Here is a 16,741-nt window from a genome sequence, read left to right on the forward strand (position 1 = left end):
GGATCACAAGGTCAGGAGATCAAGACCATCCTGGCTAACACAGTGAAACCCCGTCTCTACTAAAAATACAAAAATTAGCCGGGCGTGGTGGCGGGCGCCTGTAGTCCCAGCTACTTGGGAGGCTGAGGCAGGAGAATGGTATGAACCCGAGAGGCGGAGCTTGCAGTGAGCCAAGATTGCGCCACTGCACTCCACCCAGCCTGGGCGACAGAGCAAGACTCCGTCTCAAAAAAAAAAAAAAAAAAAGAAAGGTGAATGTTGAAATTCTGCTCCTATATATTCGAGAGAATTGAAAACATGTCCTCACAAAAACGTGTACCTGAATGTTCATAGCAGCAATATTCCCAAGAGGCAAAAGGTGGAAACAACCCAAATGCCCATCAATGGATGAATGGATCAACAAAGTGTGGCCTACGTATGCAATGGAAGATTACTCAGCCATAAAAAGAAATGAAGTGCTGACACATGCTGCAACATGGAGGGACCTTGAATATATGCCGGGTGAAAGCAGCCAGTCACAAAAGAAAACATGTTGTGTGACTCCATTTTTATGAAGTGTTCAGGGTAGACACAAAGTAGATTCATGGTGGCTTAAGACCAAAGGATAGAGGGGACAATGAGGAGTGACTGTTAATGGGCACAGGGTGATGAGAATGTTCTAAAATTAGATTATGATCATGGTTGTGTAAACTCCTTGAATATACAAAAAACTACTGACTTGTATACTTTATGATGGTTATGCTAATTTTATTGTCTGTGAATTATGCCTCAATGAAGCTGTTTATTTTCTTTAATGTTGATTAATATTTTACATTTTCCCCTACATTCTACCAGCATTTCTGACCCCTGGGCAGGCAGAGACTTGGCACCCATGATCCTTCAGCCCTCAGGACAGCTGGTAGGGGCAAAGCACTGTACAGACAGGCTCAGAGAAACGATGTGCCCAGGGCTGTGCTGAGTGACTGATGCCCTGCCGGTTTTCCCCTCCTCCAGGGACAGGGAGGTCAACCAGCTGAAGCAGTGGGTCACCACAATGATGATGTCCATCACCAAGGAGGAGGACACAGCAGCTGAGCTGGAGCTCAAAGCCCGAGTCTTCCACTTTGGCGAGTACAAGGGTGATCAGGAGGTAGGCTGGGGATCAAGGTGGCCAGAGGCCCAGGGGAAGGAGGGACCCTTGGGCACCCACTGGACGAGCCCTGACAGCCCCTGGGAAGATGGAGGGCAAGGCCCCGGTGAGTGCCCTGCAGCTGCCCTTGCCCTGCCTGCCTCCAGGAGCCACCACATATATCGATACCTGTGCCAGCCAGCTTAGTTGCCCCCATGCCTCATTCATTGCCTCATTCTTTTATTCAACAAATGTGTCTGCTTCTTAAGCACATATACTGTGTCTGGCAAGGTGATCCTGAAGCGGGGGAAGAGGCGTGTCCTCAAGCCAGGCTGAGAGGGTGAGAGAATTGGGAGAGAAGAGAAAGCCAGTGGTGTTCTGAGCAGCAGAAGCCAGGACCCAGCCAAAGGCTCAGCCCACTCCCCACCTGACAGCACACCTGGGGCCACCCCGGGCATGGGATGGCTTCCTACTGTCAAGTGCCTGCTGTATGCCAAGCACAGGGCCAAGGGTGTGGGACACAGCTATGAGCAAGACAGCGCTCCCGATACAGCCAGAGTCTATGGTGAATGTTGAAATTCTACTCCTATATATTCGAGAGAATTGAAAACATGTCCTCACAAAAACATGTACCTGAATGTTCATAGCAGCAATATTCCCAAGAGGCAAAAGGTGGAAACAACCCAAACGCCCATCAATGGATGAATGGATCAACAAAGTGTGGCCTACGTATGCAATGGAAGATTACTCAGCCATAAAAAGAAGTGAAGTGCTGGCTGTGCCCAGGCTAGGCTGAGCTGCCTGCCTGCTGCTCCTCTCTCCTCATACAGCCCACATGGAGGGGCTGTTATCTGTTTTCTAAGTGTCAGAACAGTCTCAGAGAGGACATAGCCCTGTGGGGGTGCCCAGGGTGCAGGGCTCCCTGGAGGAGGGGACTGGGCCCTGTTGGCTCACCAGAGGCAGCTGGCGGAGGGGCTGGAACCAGGGATCTGCCTGACTCCAGGGGCCCCGGGGGATAGGCTGCTCTGGCCAAAAAAAGCCAGTTCCCCAAGTTCTGTTTCAGCCCATGTTCTCAGAGCTCCCACTGTGTGCCAAGCAGTGGCCCCCACCTTGGGAGGTCAGCAGGCCACTGCTGAAGGCACTGGCATGGGGGTGGGTTTCAGCCTGCCAGCACCCTGCTGGAAGCTGCTTCCTCCACAGGATAAGCTGCTAGAGAGCCTCAACTGCAAGGTGCTGGATGTGTACCAGCACTGCACTGGCACCCAGCAGGAGGCCAACCTGGGCACCGTGCAGATGCTGACCATCATTGAGCACCAGCTGGATGAGCTGCTAGAGAACCTGGAGCGCGTGCCCCAGGTCAAGATCGAGCAGGCCGAGAGGGCAAAGGCGAAGGAGCGGCGCATCAGGTGAGCTCTAGGCCCTCCCTGCCAGCTGCTGTGTCTGGGCTGGCCCTGAGGGCAGAGGGCACATACAGGCCCTGCCCTCAAAGCACTCCCAGGAGACAGGCCCCTCATGCTCTGTGCTATGAGAGACAAAAGCCCACGTCTTGGGGGGATCTAGAGGGGCATCACAGTCAACTGGGGGCTGCTTAGGGAAAGCTTCCTAGAGCAAAGGACAGTGACTCGATGTGGCCAGGAGGCTCAGGGAGGGACACGGTCTAGAAGATAGAAGAGCTGGAGCTCAGTTACAGTGTGGCTAGCATGGCCAGCCTCAAAGACATGGAACAGCAGTGGAGGGCTTTAAGCAGTGGGGCAAACACGGCCAAGTAGGGTGTGGTTAGATTCTTCCCTCTGGGGCTTGACTGGAGGGGCTGGAGGCTGAGGACAAGGGCAGCTGCCAGCACCCAGGAGAGAAGGCATGGCTGCAGCAGTGTTGCTGGAGCGGAAGACAAAGTGCAGAGGCTCAGAGAGCCTTGGGAGTTTCAGCTCGGAGGGAAGTGGAGGGGGGCAGATGGGCAGCAGCTTGCTATCTGTCGGGACACCAGCCTGAACCCAAGGTAGATGGGGGTTGTGGCTTCCCTGGCCTGTGGGCATCCCGGTTCATCCACCACGTAGAGGGCTCTGAGACAGCACACTCTGCAAACATCCATCCATTCCCCCAAGCACAGGGGCTTCTCCTCTGGGTCTCTGGTACCCTGCTCAGAGTGGGCACTAGACCAGGCTTTGATGACTGAGAGTATACACAGGAAGGAGACAGGACTCTTGCCCCAGAGGCATGCTGGCCTTCATGGTGGCAAGGGAGGCCACAGTTGCACAGATCAGGCCATGGGTGTAGATTCAGGGAAATGTGCCTCTGGGAGGGGTCTGCTGGATGAAGCTTAGATTCAGCCCTTGCAGGAGGCCAGAGCCAGGGCCTCGGAGCAGCAGGGCCCTGGTTGTCCTCCTCTGGGCCTAGGCCACCTTGGCCAAAAGCAGCAGTGCTTTGGCTGTGGATAGGTATTGAGGCCTTGACCTGGCAAAAGAGGTGAAGAAGAGCTGGGAGTTTTCTTGAGGGAGGACATGGCCTGGCCTGGGGACTCTGTGTGGAGATTACACAACACCTCCCAGGTTCCCCCAGTTTTCAATGTCATTTCTTGCCACCCAGACTTCGAGAAGAGAAGCTCCAGATGGAAAAGATCCTACAGGAGGAGCGTCTGCAGCGGGCCCGGGCACGCGCCCAGGCTGAGATCAAGAAGAAGGTAGGCAGGGTCGCCCCGGGGGTCTCTGCTGGAGGGGGTCCCAAGACAGCATGGCAGCTGAGGTCCTGCAGCCCAAGCCCCTGATGCCACCACTTTGAAGGCATTCACTGAGGCTCTGAGGGAGACAGCCTGCCTTCAGAGCAAGGCCCCTCCCAGGACCTGCTTCCTGCAGGGGGCTCTTCCCCAGGCTGCCAGCCCATGGTCCATGCCGGGCTGAGACTGGTTCAGCCATGCCCACCCACCCCAGCCAGGTACACTCTGCTCAGGAGCAGGGTCCCATCACCCTACCCACACTCCAGCCAGACCCCAAGCCCTGCTCACTGCCTGTCACTGGGGTCCCCCTACTGCTGTGTCCCAAGGCTCCCACCCTTCCTGCCTTCTGACCCTGGCAACAGGAAGCAGATCCCCCTGCCCCCACATCTGCTCCAGGGACTAGGCTTGATAAATGCCAGGCAGACTCACACCCCCAGTATTTCAGAGTTAACTCCAGCCCTCAGCCTGCAGGGCTGACCAGAGTGGCCTGGAGCTGACTGGAGCTGCTGGGCCTCTCCCTGCACCAGGGGCAGGGGTATATGGGCATATGGCTCACTGGGCAGCAAGGCTCACTGGGCTTGTTTTCCCTGCAGAGAGGCAGGACACTGGTATGCCGCTCACAACCCCCAGCCCACAGGATCAAACAACAGTCTGAGCACACACTGATGGACAAGGAGAAAGAGGAGCTGCTATTTTTCTTTACTTAATCTTCGCAGACCCTAGCTGTTCTGGATGAAGGCTTATCAAAGATGCTGGCAGAGGAAGCAGACTGGGTTGGGTCTCGAGTGGCCCAACTGAGTCCTCTCTGTCTCCTGTGTGCTCCCTTCCTCACCTGAATAAATTCATGTCTCTCTGGAGTCTTGAAGGCCTGTTTAAGGGTGCAGCCACCATTGCCAAATCTCAGCAACCACCCCCCCCCGCCCCGTTCATCATTTAACCCTAAGCAGATGCTTGAGGGCAAGAGCATGACACCTTGGTTCTCATCTAAAACAGCTGCTCTGTGAGACAAAAGCTAATTCCACGCTGAGTGTAGCGTGAGATCAGCCTCTGTGCAAAAACCAAAGAAATGCAAGCAGGCAGCTGGGTATATGGCAGGGCCAGCACGATCAACTAAAGGGGAAACAACGGGCTGAACGCCATATATGTAGCTACCTGAATTAAGCCAAGGTGAAAAACCTTCCGTGCATGACTATACGAAAACTTCCATTCATTTGCACTAGGAGTTAGGCCCGTCACCAGCAGGGAACCTTGGTGACCAGAACACTGGGTGTCAGTCCCAGTCACTTCACGGTGGCATTCCCAGGGAGGCACATGGGAGAAAAGTAGAGGCCGAGAGGGCATTCCCGGGGGAAGACCCTGCTCCCCGATGGAGATGGGGTGGGTGAGGCTCCACCCCACATGGTGGCCAAAAGCCTCCCATGGAGGGAGGAGGACTCCAGGCCACCTTGGGGCTAAAGAGCCTGCCAGGTGGGCAAGTTCTCCCCTCACCTTTAGTTGGTGACAGAGCGCCGGTCGGTGGAGAAGACCCATTTGCTGATGAGGTGTGGATTCTTCCATGTGGAACAGCACCTCAGAGTGGGACAAGACAGAGGGAGGACTCACTCAAACTTGGTGTCACCCCCAAATTCAAGAAACAAACACAGGGCAGAGTTTGAATGATTCAGTCTGAGAACCAAAACAGCCTCTGAATGAACACATACTTCAAAAGGCACAAGGCAAAAAAAAAATCATTTAGGAGTGACCCTGGGTCACTGCTAAGTTGACAGACTTACAAATAAACATGGGCAAGGTGATCACCTTGTCTCCTTTTGCAAGACAGACCTCACTCTGTAAAAATATACATTGATGTATTATGTGCACATCAACCTCAATAATAAAACATACACACACCATCACAGTCCTACACATAATTTATGGTATTCAGAACATCAATTTATAAACTGTTGCCAAATTACCATTTAAACACTAATGTCCAAATACAGAATTTAGAAAATTATTTTAGATTTTAACTCTACTATCTCCCCGAGCTCTCAGCTATGAATTTAGTCTGGGAAGAGGGCTCCGTAATAGGCCACTGAGGTCCTCTGTCCCACCACATCATTCTCCCCCCAAAACTATCTGGCCGACTGCTCTGCCAGACTTGGGCTAGAATTTGGCTTCACGGTGGCAATGGGACCACCTGGGGCCCTACAGTGTTGCAAAACCAACTTGCCCACAAACCCTATCCCAGGTGCTGGGATGCTAACACACTGAAGCTGAAAGACCACACTTGGTTTTGCCACAGATCAAGTTGCATCTGACTAGACAGGCTGTTCTCTACCCTATTTCCTGCAGAAGTCTTTTTCTTTGTAATGCAACAACTGCTACACAGCTCAGATCCAAAGGGACACGGGGAAAGGGGCTGTAGTGCACCTAGCCCTGCTGAGGGAGACCCTTGCCTTGCCAAAGCACTTTGCTCACAAAAGCAGTTTCAAAGAGTACAGCCCGAACTCATTCCTGGCAAAACAAAAGGAAAACATTTTTGATAAATGTACCCAAAAGTCTCAAAAGGGCTACGCTGGTCTTCTGAACGGAAACCAAATGAGGTCTCCCCAGGCTCATGTCATGAGTCTCCGGGAAGGTGCGTCCTAGACCGTGGCCTTGGGCCTGCCCAGGCCGAGGCTGCCGTCACTGCAGATCCTGCAGGTTGATAGTGCTTCCTGGGAACTGGGTGGCCTCCCGTCCAGCAGGACCTCCAGATGAGGGGAGCACGTCCTGCAAAACCAAGCACTGTCATGAGGAGAGAGGAGCGAGGGGAGGCAGAGGGATCCTGTGGCTCCACACAGCAGGCAACTGACCAGGCCCGTGGTGAGATACCTGACTTCTCTTACTCAAAACTACAGGCTCCCCTTATTCTAAACACATGTTCTTTCATGGAAAAATGAACTCAATACTGTACTGTAAATTTTTCAAGATTGTTCCGTCTGCACACTGATGTATACCCTCACATGTTCACACAGCCGTATGCCTTTTTACAGAAACAAAATCATTTTTACTTCTGCAACCCTTTCTCCGCACTTCTCACGGTGAGCACTCTCCCAGGTATTAGGTGTCCGCCTGCACCCTCACAGCTGACCGGGATGCGGCCCAGGGCTATGGAGGCCCCATCTAGCCTGTCTCCTCCTTCTAGAAGAAATATTCCTGCTGTTGCACCATTTTACTCCGGGCTACGGTGATTATGTCACTATCTTATTTTTTTAGGAGCAGTCCCAGGAGGGGGCTGCCAGGCAGGATGGAGCAGACACTTCTGAAGTTCTCTGATCCATGCTGCCAAACTGCCCTCCAGCTCACCCTTCTGCAGCCTGGGTGCCTGGCCCTCTGCTCCCACCAGTGCTTCTGTCCAAGTTTGGTTTTGATTGCAAGGGAAATGCCGAATAGCCCAATTTGAATGCAAAAAAACTAAAACACAATTTGCATGGCTTATTGTAAATATATAAACATGTAAGGCAAATTGTTAGAAATGTGATAAGCTATACACTTTCGCTATTTCATATCAAACTCTGAATCATTCACTGCCACCCATCCTTAGCTTAACCATGTAAGCAAACTACTGAATTCATCCGAGTCTATTCTCCCACAGGTTGGGCCCTGGCCAGCCCTCTTCCCACAGAAGTAGCTGGAATTCCTAGGCACAACACTTTCAAGAGCATATTAACTTCTCCTGCTTTGTTTACCAGCAGGAGCTGCAGCGTCCTGCAGATCTGAGCTCCACTCACCCACCTTCTCCAGAAGGCAGCACGACATCCTGGCAACCAACCCACTGAGCCTCCCAAGGCACGCGGCCTCAGTGACCAGCCTGCAGCTGTGAAGCCAGCCTTTTGGAAGTCGAAGGCTCTGCGAGTCTCAATAGGAAAAACAAAGGGCAGTAAGGCATCCAGACCTGGAGGACGTAGACGGGCAGGTCCACAGTGAGGAAGGGGAGGAAGGCGGCTGGGCCGCGGGCCGAGGGCAGGACACCTTCGCCGGAGGGGTCATCCTGGGAAGGCAACACAGAAAGGCCTGTCACATGTCTGTGAGAGTGCAGCAACAGTCCTTGTCTCACCTGAGAAGTCTCCTCCAGCTGCAATGCGTGGCGGAACCAGCCCACCCCCTGTATTCCAAGGGAGGCCCGAGGACCCAGCAGGAATTGTTTATGGGGGCTGGGTACTACCTGTTCCCACCTGGTTCTCATTCTGTCACCTTGATCCCAGCAGCTTTTGCTGGGCCTGGAACCTTCTGCTGTCCAGCTCCTCCCCTCAGTCAGCCCAAATACTGATTTCCCTCCTAAGGCATGCTCCTCAACTCCTTGCGGGTGCCCTGGCACGCCCTGCACCCCCACCAACCTCGTGTACCCACAGTGCTCCCCAGCAAATCCTCAGGCCCCACAGAGGGCCTTCCCTGCATGCCCCAGCTTGCCTACGGGCCAGCTGGAAGGACCAGGGCTGGTAGAGGGGCTCCTGAGAGGGGAGGCTGCCAGGCCCCTCACAGTCCAGGCTAGAAACTTCATCTGTCCCACACTTCACCTGTCCTGCACCTGCATGTCTGCCCATGGCCATTCACACCCTGAAGCGGAGCTCCTGGTGCTGCTGCCCTGCACCTCTCATTCCTTCTGCTTGAGAAGCTCCTGTGTGTCAAGCTCTGCACTACTGTTCCCATTTCATAGATGACAAAACTGAGGCCTGGAGTGCTTAAGTAACCAAGACTACACTAGCTGGTAGGGGACAGAAAAAGAACTCAAACCCAGGTTTAATCAGGTGTCTCCTAAAAGTATACCCCCTACTTGCTCTTCTGCCAGTGGCACCAGCTTCCCTACCGTCTCCCTATTGCCAAGCCTCTGGTCCTGCCTCTGTACCTCTGCCCTGCCAGCTGAGGCAGTGTTTCCTTGGATGGTCCTCCCCCCTCCACTGCCCCTGCTCCTGGGGAGTTCTTACCTCTTCAGAAGCTGGAAACAAAGGACCAGTGCTCCTGCCCATCTCTAAGACAAGCTTCAGACACCGCCTGACACTCACGGCTAGCTTCCGACCAGCACAGGGCCACCCCCAGCTGCCCGCAGCCTCCTCCCTGCGCCCTTCCCAGCCCACCTCTGCCGAGGCCGCCCCTCCTCTTGCCTCTCTGAGCCCCAGGCCTGGTCCTGTTTCCTTGGCGAGACTCTCCCGGGACTCTGAACCCACAAACGTGCCTGTTTCCCAACTCAGAGCCAGCGTCAGCTCCGCCCTCCGCACTTCCCCAGGGCCTGCAACCGCATCCCCTGCCACAGGGAATCTACAGAGTGCAGTGGTGAAGAGGGGCACACACCTGGGCCAAACCGACAGCCCCGGCTTGTAAATCTCTTCTCTCCCCAAATCCTTCCAAATCATCTTCCCTCCATTCCAGCCCCTCAAACTGAGACTGAAGATGCACATGTGCTCAGGGATGCAGAAGCGGGTGTGCTCAAAGACCTCCTGGAAACGCCACAGCTGCAGGTATCTGTGGCCTGGACAGGCTGGGAGGGGCCTGGGCCTGCCCTGGAGGGGCTCCGTTTCGTAGGAAAGAAAATAGAAAAACACTAAAAAGACCCCCACCACCTTCAGCATAGAAAGGCTGTTAGTGCGCCACAAGCAGGCCACCCTAGAAATGGGGGTGGTGAGGCAGCCTGCGGAGCCCTTTTGCCCCAGCCCAGCAGAAGAAGGGCAGGGTGGCCTCAAACAGATCTCATCCTGCTGCAAAACAGCCCTGGGGGCCTCGAGCAGGGAGGCGGACTGCTCTGGGGCTAGATGCAGGGCTGTGCAGACAGGGTCAGGAAGTGGACGCATGGTCCCAGCAACACTAAGAGCTTGAGCAGATGCAGCAGGACAGGCTGGGAAAAAGGGAGGAGCTGGGCTCTGAGGAGACTTGGGCCAGTCTACAGGGGAGGATGGGCAAGGGGCAGGCAGGGGGTGCTGCGATGGGCAGGGGATGCGGCATGCCACACACTCCTCAGACCTGCGTGACCCTCCCACCCCGCCTACAGCTGGCCTGTGTGACTTGCCAGCTCTCACCTGCACCAGCTGGACCTGGACGCCCTGCGCCCTGCACTGCACCCCAGCTGCTGGAGCTGGTCCTGGCCGTCCTCCGCTGGGCACCACGAGGCTCCCACACAACCAACTGCTCTGGCTTGCATGGAAATGGGGAGGACTCATTTTGCCTTCTTTTATTTTTCTCTGAGTAGACTGTGAGGCTCCTAAAATGAAATATAAAAACGAGCACACCCAATCTACAAACTACCAGTCAGGTCCGCCCTCACCAAGGTCTCACTATGGGGAAGACAGCCTTCCCATTAATTGTCATTCTGCACAGCCAAGAGATGTAAAATCACTCAACAGAAAAAATCAAGAATTAAGAGGTTGAAAGAAACAACCATACGAACAAAAAAACACCAGGATTTTGATTTTAAAAATGTAAAAACATCATACGTATTTTTTTACCAGACGGTACAGTAATCAGACACAAGCTGCAAATTCTTGGAGAGCAGAAACTTCCTGATCCTCTAACTCCAGCACCTCCTGGCTGGCAGGAATCCCAAGCTCAACTGAGGACAGCCAACAGCCAAGAGCCACAGCATCATGGAACAGGAAGGAAGCGGGAGGTCTCCACACCCCACCTGCGGGGTGGACTGCTGCCTCTGTCCAGCTCCTTCCCAAGTCACCACTCCATGGGTTTTACAAATATATGCTTCTTAAAAAATGAAGTAAAGCACAAAGAAAAAATCTTAATACCCAGAACAAACCCAAGAGCTGCTTCAGAAGGGACCGAAGGTAGCCTAGAGTGTGCGCTGCTCACCCTGACCCACCACCCACTCTGCTCCAGGGATCTGGACACGGAACTCAAGCTCTGGGCCTCAGCATTCTCTACCTGTAAAATGGGAATGCTAGTCCCAGCCTCGGAAGGTTTTGGAGAGGATTTCATAGTAAATATGTGATCAAAACTTAGAACAGTGGCTCTCGGTGAGTGCCAAGGAGTTTAGGCACTGTCACTGCTCTGCCTACACATCCCTGCCTGGATGTGTGGGATCCAGCTATGAATGGCTTCAAAAAAACAACTGTTTTTTTAACTATCATATAAGTTATTCCTAATGAAAGTATTAAATTGGGTGACTGCTGCCCAAGGCAGGCTGTTTTTACGAGGCTGTTTGACAGGAAGGTTCTGAGCAGCCCATGGGGTGAGAGCTGACTTGCCTTGCATATGCTGTCTCCCTGACCTGCTCACCTCACTCCAGATCCCTTCCTGTCTTCTGCAGTGCCCTGGGTCCCGAAGAGCTTCACACTCAGCAGGTAAGCCAACTACATGCACAAACCTTGGGTCCTCTGCACTTACGCACAGCCTTCTATCTTTTCTGGGTGCCTCGGGGCTCTTTCCCTTTGAAGTGCAAATGCTAACCAGGAGGTTTCTGGGTAACACAGATTCAGTTCCCCCTCACTGCAGGGAGATGCACTTCCATTACAAAATACTTCCTTTCTGTTCATCCATCAGGTTCTCTGCTCCAGAAAACCCAACAACCCTCGCGCTGGATCATCTCTGACTGTTCTCCATGCCTGGTTTCTCTTTTTTTAATTGCTCTACTTGCTTCAGACAGGAGAGCAGGGCTGGGTCTGGGGCAAGAGAGGTGCCTGGGGCACAAAACTTACTCACCCCTCATTGAGGAAACTTCACATCAGTTCCTAGTACTGCAGTCTATTAAGTCTGCAATAACATTATGTCTAAAACAATGCATACCTTAACTTAAAAATACTTTATTGCTAACAAATACCGACATAGACATGAAGTGAGAACATGCTGTTGGAAAAATGATGCCAACAGACTTGCTGGATACAGGTTTGCCACAAACCTTCAATTCGTAAAAAGCAAAAAAAAGTCAACTGCAAAAAATAAAGTGTGTCTATATCCTCCGTGAGCTTGTATACTATCCCACTTACCTCCAAAATTTTACCTGAATGCATTTTTATGCTTTCAAGTCTTTTATCACCCTAGCATATAAAAATATGTACATAAACTTAACTTTTATTTAACTTCTAGGCATTAAAATTTTTGGTTTGAATTGTTACAACTGCAATTATTAGTAATGCAAAACAAATCAAAACAAAATATATCAGAAACTTTGATAGATAATTATGATATTAAAAGCAAAATTATATTGAAAATGCTTTTCAAGAGGAGTGAGACTGACTGGTGGTTTTCTTCCCCAGTTAGTTCATGTATTTGTGTCTAAATATTACTTCTTGCTAGAATTAGACATGGTCAGCATCTATTCCTGTCAATCAAAAACTTTTTTAAAATAAAATGCTCATGTGTCATCACAACTTTGCAGCTGCAGGCTGAGTTCATTCAAGTTAGGGGGAACTGTCTGCCCATGAAGCCCCAGCAGCAGGGCCGGTGCTGCCGCCAGAACAGTCACATTATGCTTGCTTTCTAATAAAAGGCCTGACTTCATTTTTAAATTCAAATAAAAATACTGAAACATGTTATTATATTAGAAATATTGGCTGGGCGCAGTGGCTCATGCCTGTAATCCCAGCACTTTGGGAGGCCGATGCAGGCGGATTACGAGGTCAGGAGATCGAGACCATCCTGGCTAACACGGTGAAACCCCGTCTCTACTAAAAATACAAAAAATTAGCCAGGGGTGGTGGCGGGCACCTGTAGTCCCAGCTACTCGGGAGGCTGAGGCAGGAGAATGGCGTGAACCCGGGAGGCAGAGCTTGCAGTGAGCCAAGATCACGCCACTGCACTCCAGCCTGGGTAACAGAGCGAGACTCCGTCTCAAAAAAGAAATAATATGAAAACCACTGTAGAATAAATTAAGGCAGGCAGTGAATAGTGTATCTCTCCAGATTACTTTTAAAAGCAGGCAAGATTTAAATGATGTATATCAAATATTTATTATCAAGTTTTATAACATAAACAAGATAAAACTGAGCCATTTATCATGATTCAATGCCAAATGTGTACGCCACACTCTAAGTTACCTATAAAGCAAGAGATATGACCGAATCCTAATATTCCTTTGCAAAATGTGTGCTAGCATGTATGTGCTATTCGAATCATAGGAAAATTCAGAATTGCGTACAAAATCAGAAATAATTCCACTAATGTTGCTAGACATGGTTACACTTTCCTTTTATACCTAAACCAGTTAGTAACTAAAATGATTCTATCTTTATTAACATAATTTACTTGTATTACTTTTACAACAGGAAAAAAGATAGGCTATAACTAGAATATCTCACGACAAGCTAAACTGGTTTCAACTTCTGTATCAGCATACAATATGAAAAAAAATCACAGGAATTTCTTTTCAACCTGCACATTTAATTCGATGTCTCAGGTAGTCCTGCAGACACCAGTTACACTGAGAAGAAACACCACCCCTAATTTGCATCAGAAGGTATTTTTCTTCCCAGCTAACAACTTGTCTAGGGATAAAAAGTCAATAGCTGAAAAGAATTGCTCACGCTTATACATACATAGGGCTCATTCCTTAAAAGTAATGCATTCTTTGACAACAGCAGAGGGCTGGCAAAGGTGAGGACTTTCTACGAGAGATGTCCATCCATGCTCCACAGCCCCTCTCTGATGTACCTCAAGCAGAACATCTCAGCGTCCACCCCCAGACACATCTCTGCACAGGAAGGGTAAGCTGGCGAGCCCGGCTCATGAAAGTTTTAATGTCGGTATTACTCTACAGGATGCTTCCCTGAAACCAGTATTTGGACCTGCCCCTGGGTCTGGTGCTCTGGAAGAATATCCTGTTTTTGTGTGCACTCTAAGGCAACATACTGCAGTAGAAGTCTGGTGGAGAGTTACAGCCTCCCCGTTTTTTGGCAAGCAGAAGGGCAGCTGTCGGTGAGGGGGGAGAACCTGCCGCAGATGAGCTCAGACACCCCTTCTCAGAGAGTCCGTTCCAGCAAGGACTGCACCTGGAAGATGAGCCTGGAAAGGATGCAGGGGTCCAGGCCAACGGCTGTGAGAGAACAGGGCAGCCAGGGGAGGAGGGGCCAAGCCCCAGTCGCTGAGCTGTGCCCCAGGCCTGGGCAGGGTGTTCTGTCCTGGAACCCCCGACGGTACACCCTGAAGTCTGGTATTATGTCATGAACATTTAAGATGGCTGAAAGTTAATCATAAACTTCCTGGGTTAACTAAGCAAGTATGTTTATCTAGGGATGCTTAAAGACATGCCAGAGCAAACAAATGGTGTCCACACCATGTCCTCACAATGACCATGAAGCCCTGGGTCCTCACTAGCAAAGGGCGCCATGGCATCAAATGCAACATAACCAATTTAATAAATAAAGTAGTCACAAGAAAAATCAAATTCCTTTCTCACTATGGACAACCACAAACCCTTACAGAACAAGGTAACAACACTGAACTAAAGTTTGCTTCAATATTTTCAATCGTTATCCAAAATGCTTGCTTGTGCTGGAGAATCTGCAGGAGTGGGGAGAGGAGCAGTATAAATCCAACACCAAGCAACCTCCTGGGAAGCAAGGAAGGAGGCCTTAAGGAAGAGTCCTATCTAGGTATGATGGTAAACAGCAAAGCGGTCAAGGGCCCGGGCTTGGGAGCTGGACGATCCAGCCACGTGACTCAGCTCCCATCATCTGCAGTGAATGGAGATGGCCACACTGCTTTCACCTCGCCATGCCATGACGAGAATTAGGTGAGGTCAACAGCACTGGGCCTGGCTCAAACAGCATGCCATCCCCACACCAGTAGCATCACAGTGCCTGCCACAGGACAGAGTTCAGAGCCAGCCAAGTGCCCCGAGAAAGGATCTGCACAGACGAGGCTCAGGCCCCTCCCTTGATAACCACAGGGAGTCATGCGAGCTTCCTCTACTGAGATCCTCACTTTAACAGGAGGTAAGTGACTATTTTCCCAGTTCTCCCAAGGGTGGAAGATCAGAGGTCACTGGGGCTTAACTCACTAGGTCCCTGACATGGTTAGTTCAGCACAGCTCTTAGAAAGATATAATATGTTAATATACTTATCCACAAGGAAAAATATTCATATTAAGAACAAAAAGCAGATAAAAATATGTTTGTCATTTTTCAAAAACAAGTCATTTGTGTAGGGAAATGTTTAACACTGAAACACTGTAAGTAGTTTTTCTTGGGTGGTGAAGCTACAGGGGAGAAAGTGTAAGGAAGCCACACTGATCTCTTCCAGAGTAAACACACATGACCAGCCCTGCCTGTGCTGAGCGCTCACTCTGTGCTTAGGGATGTGCTGCTCACACGACAGGTCCTTTGTTCTGCAGGGGCACTCTCTCTTCCAGGGCATCTGGCAGGCCCTGAGTCGCCGACTGCCTCCTCCCCTCTCACAGCCTTCATGGGTATTCTCGCCAAGCTACCTTTCCAGAAGAACTTAAAGTGGACAGGTGTTTAAGTTACTCTGGGATTTTAAAGGAACTGAATAAAGTACGTAAGTGAACAAGAATTGGGCATCTCTAGGTGACAGACCCTACACAGGACTTTACCCATTCAGAGCACACTTGTCATGAGTGAGCCTGGCATATTTTATTACTTTTACTGTCATTATGAATAAGGTCGTTTTTCACAATTATTCTTATTTGAAAATCTATTAATTTTATATATACAAATATGTACTGTGCAATTAGCTATCTATTGATCCTTCTTATTTCTAATTGCTTGAGTTGATTCCCCTGGGTTTTCTAAGCCTGACAATGACTTTGTCATTAAGTAATCATCATTCTCTCCTTTCTATTTGATTCTGTTTCTTTAAAAATAGAGACTTCCATAAAAGTATCAAATAGATTGCGCCATTGGTTTGGTTTACTATTCCTCCAGCTTTAGCGGGAATGCAGCCAGCATCTCTCCACTGAAAATGCTGCTGACAACTGGCTGCTCTCTAGTATTAGGGAAATCTGGGTTCCTAGCTGATTCATATTTGTGATGTTTTCAAATCAGTAGCAGGTGATAAATGTCACCAACTGCCCTGTTCGGCCTCTGTGGACCCTGCACGTCTCCTGTGGCATTTGCTGTGGCAAATCATGCTGACAGGCTGCCTTGCCCCACATCACCCTCACTTGCTGTCCATGTGCTGGTATTTCACTTGGGATTCCCATGCCTGCTTCACCGGCTGGAGGTGAGACACAGTGTTCCTGCATACCACGTGGCCAACAGGCTCAGTAACGGCTCTGAGGGCAGCCGGCCTTGGGTTCCATCCTGCCGCTGCCCCTGCCCCTACCAGCTATGCAGCCCTGGCTAAACTCTCCCTGCCTCAGCTTCCTCATCCAGAAAGGTGGGGACACGAGGACCTACACCTCACAGGATTGTTGTGAGGACTAATGGGGTAATAGATGTAGATGTGCTGGGCTTAGAACTGTGCAGGGCACACCGTATGTCTTCAATAGTTATCACACCTTTGTCAAGTTTTAGAACCAGGGTATGTTAGCTTTATACATTAAATTATTAGCTTTTATTTGAGGTCTGTGCAAGTTTCATCATCCATTCAACAAGTATGTACTGCATCTTCACTACGCGGCAGGTGCTCGGCCACAATGGTGGCCCTGCACGTGGAGCTCACAGCTGCTGGCTGATGCGCTCAGTACAGCCGTCCATTTTGCAGCACACAGACAAACCCACAACAGATGAGCAACAAGGGGTGAGAAAGTACAGGGTACCCTGGGAGCCTCGAGAGGCCACTGACAGAACCCCAAAGTATCTGTGACACAGATACCTCCCTTGAGGAGCTGACCACAGAGGGGACCCTGCTGAGAACACTCTGGGCATTCCACACAGGCATCCTGGGCAGGCACCAGCGCATGGCACGGCCATGCACTTAAGAAGCAAGCACCAGAGACCAGCACGTCGTGGGGCTGCCACCCCTAGGGCTGGAGGGACTAGGGAAGGGGTGGCATCACCAGA

The 16,741-nt window shown here is 50.8% G+C and overlaps 2 protein-coding genes across 11 annotated transcripts in view; one reads left to right on the plus strand and one right to left on the minus strand.

Moving 5' to 3' along the window:
* Positions 1 to 4,675, plus strand: part of CFAP100 (cilia and flagella associated protein 100) — a 42,632-nt gene extending 37,957 nt beyond the window's left edge. For all 7 annotated transcript variants that reach the window (XM_055260213.2, XM_055260215.2, XM_063630681.1 and 4 more), the window contains 4 exons: positions 994 to 1,129; positions 2,309 to 2,514; positions 3,692 to 3,785; positions 4,412 to 4,675. In XM_055260213.2, the coding sequence (XP_055116188.1) occupies positions 994 to 1,129; positions 2,309 to 2,514; positions 3,692 to 3,785; positions 4,412 to 4,525 (550 nt within the window). In that variant the 3' untranslated portion in view covers positions 4,526 to 4,675. The remainder of the gene's footprint in view (positions 1 to 993; positions 1,130 to 2,308; positions 2,515 to 3,691; positions 3,786 to 4,411) is intronic.
* Positions 4,676 to 5,710: 1,035 nt separating this feature from the next.
* ZXDC (ZXD family zinc finger C) overlaps positions 5,711 to 16,741 on the minus strand; it is a 37,386-nt gene continuing 26,355 nt past the window's right edge. For 2 of the 4 annotated variants that reach the window (XM_063630678.1, XM_063630680.1), the window contains exons 8-10: positions 9,132 to 10,035; positions 7,738 to 7,833; positions 5,711 to 6,572 (exon numbers count right to left, since the gene is read on the minus strand). In XM_063630678.1, coding sequence (XP_063486748.1) covers positions 6,446 to 6,572; positions 7,738 to 7,833; positions 9,132 to 10,035 — 1,127 coding nt within the window. In that variant the 3' untranslated portion in view covers positions 5,711 to 6,445. The remainder of the gene's footprint in view (positions 6,573 to 7,737; positions 7,834 to 9,131; positions 10,036 to 16,741) is intronic. The other 2 variants (XM_055260206.2, XM_055260208.2) reach the window with 2 other exon arrangements.

Source organism: Symphalangus syndactylus, chromosome 21 (assembly GCF_028878055.3).
Source record: "Symphalangus syndactylus isolate Jambi chromosome 21, NHGRI_mSymSyn1-v2.1_pri, whole genome shotgun sequence".
NCBI lineage: Eukaryota > Metazoa > Chordata > Mammalia > Primates > Hylobatidae > Symphalangus > Symphalangus syndactylus.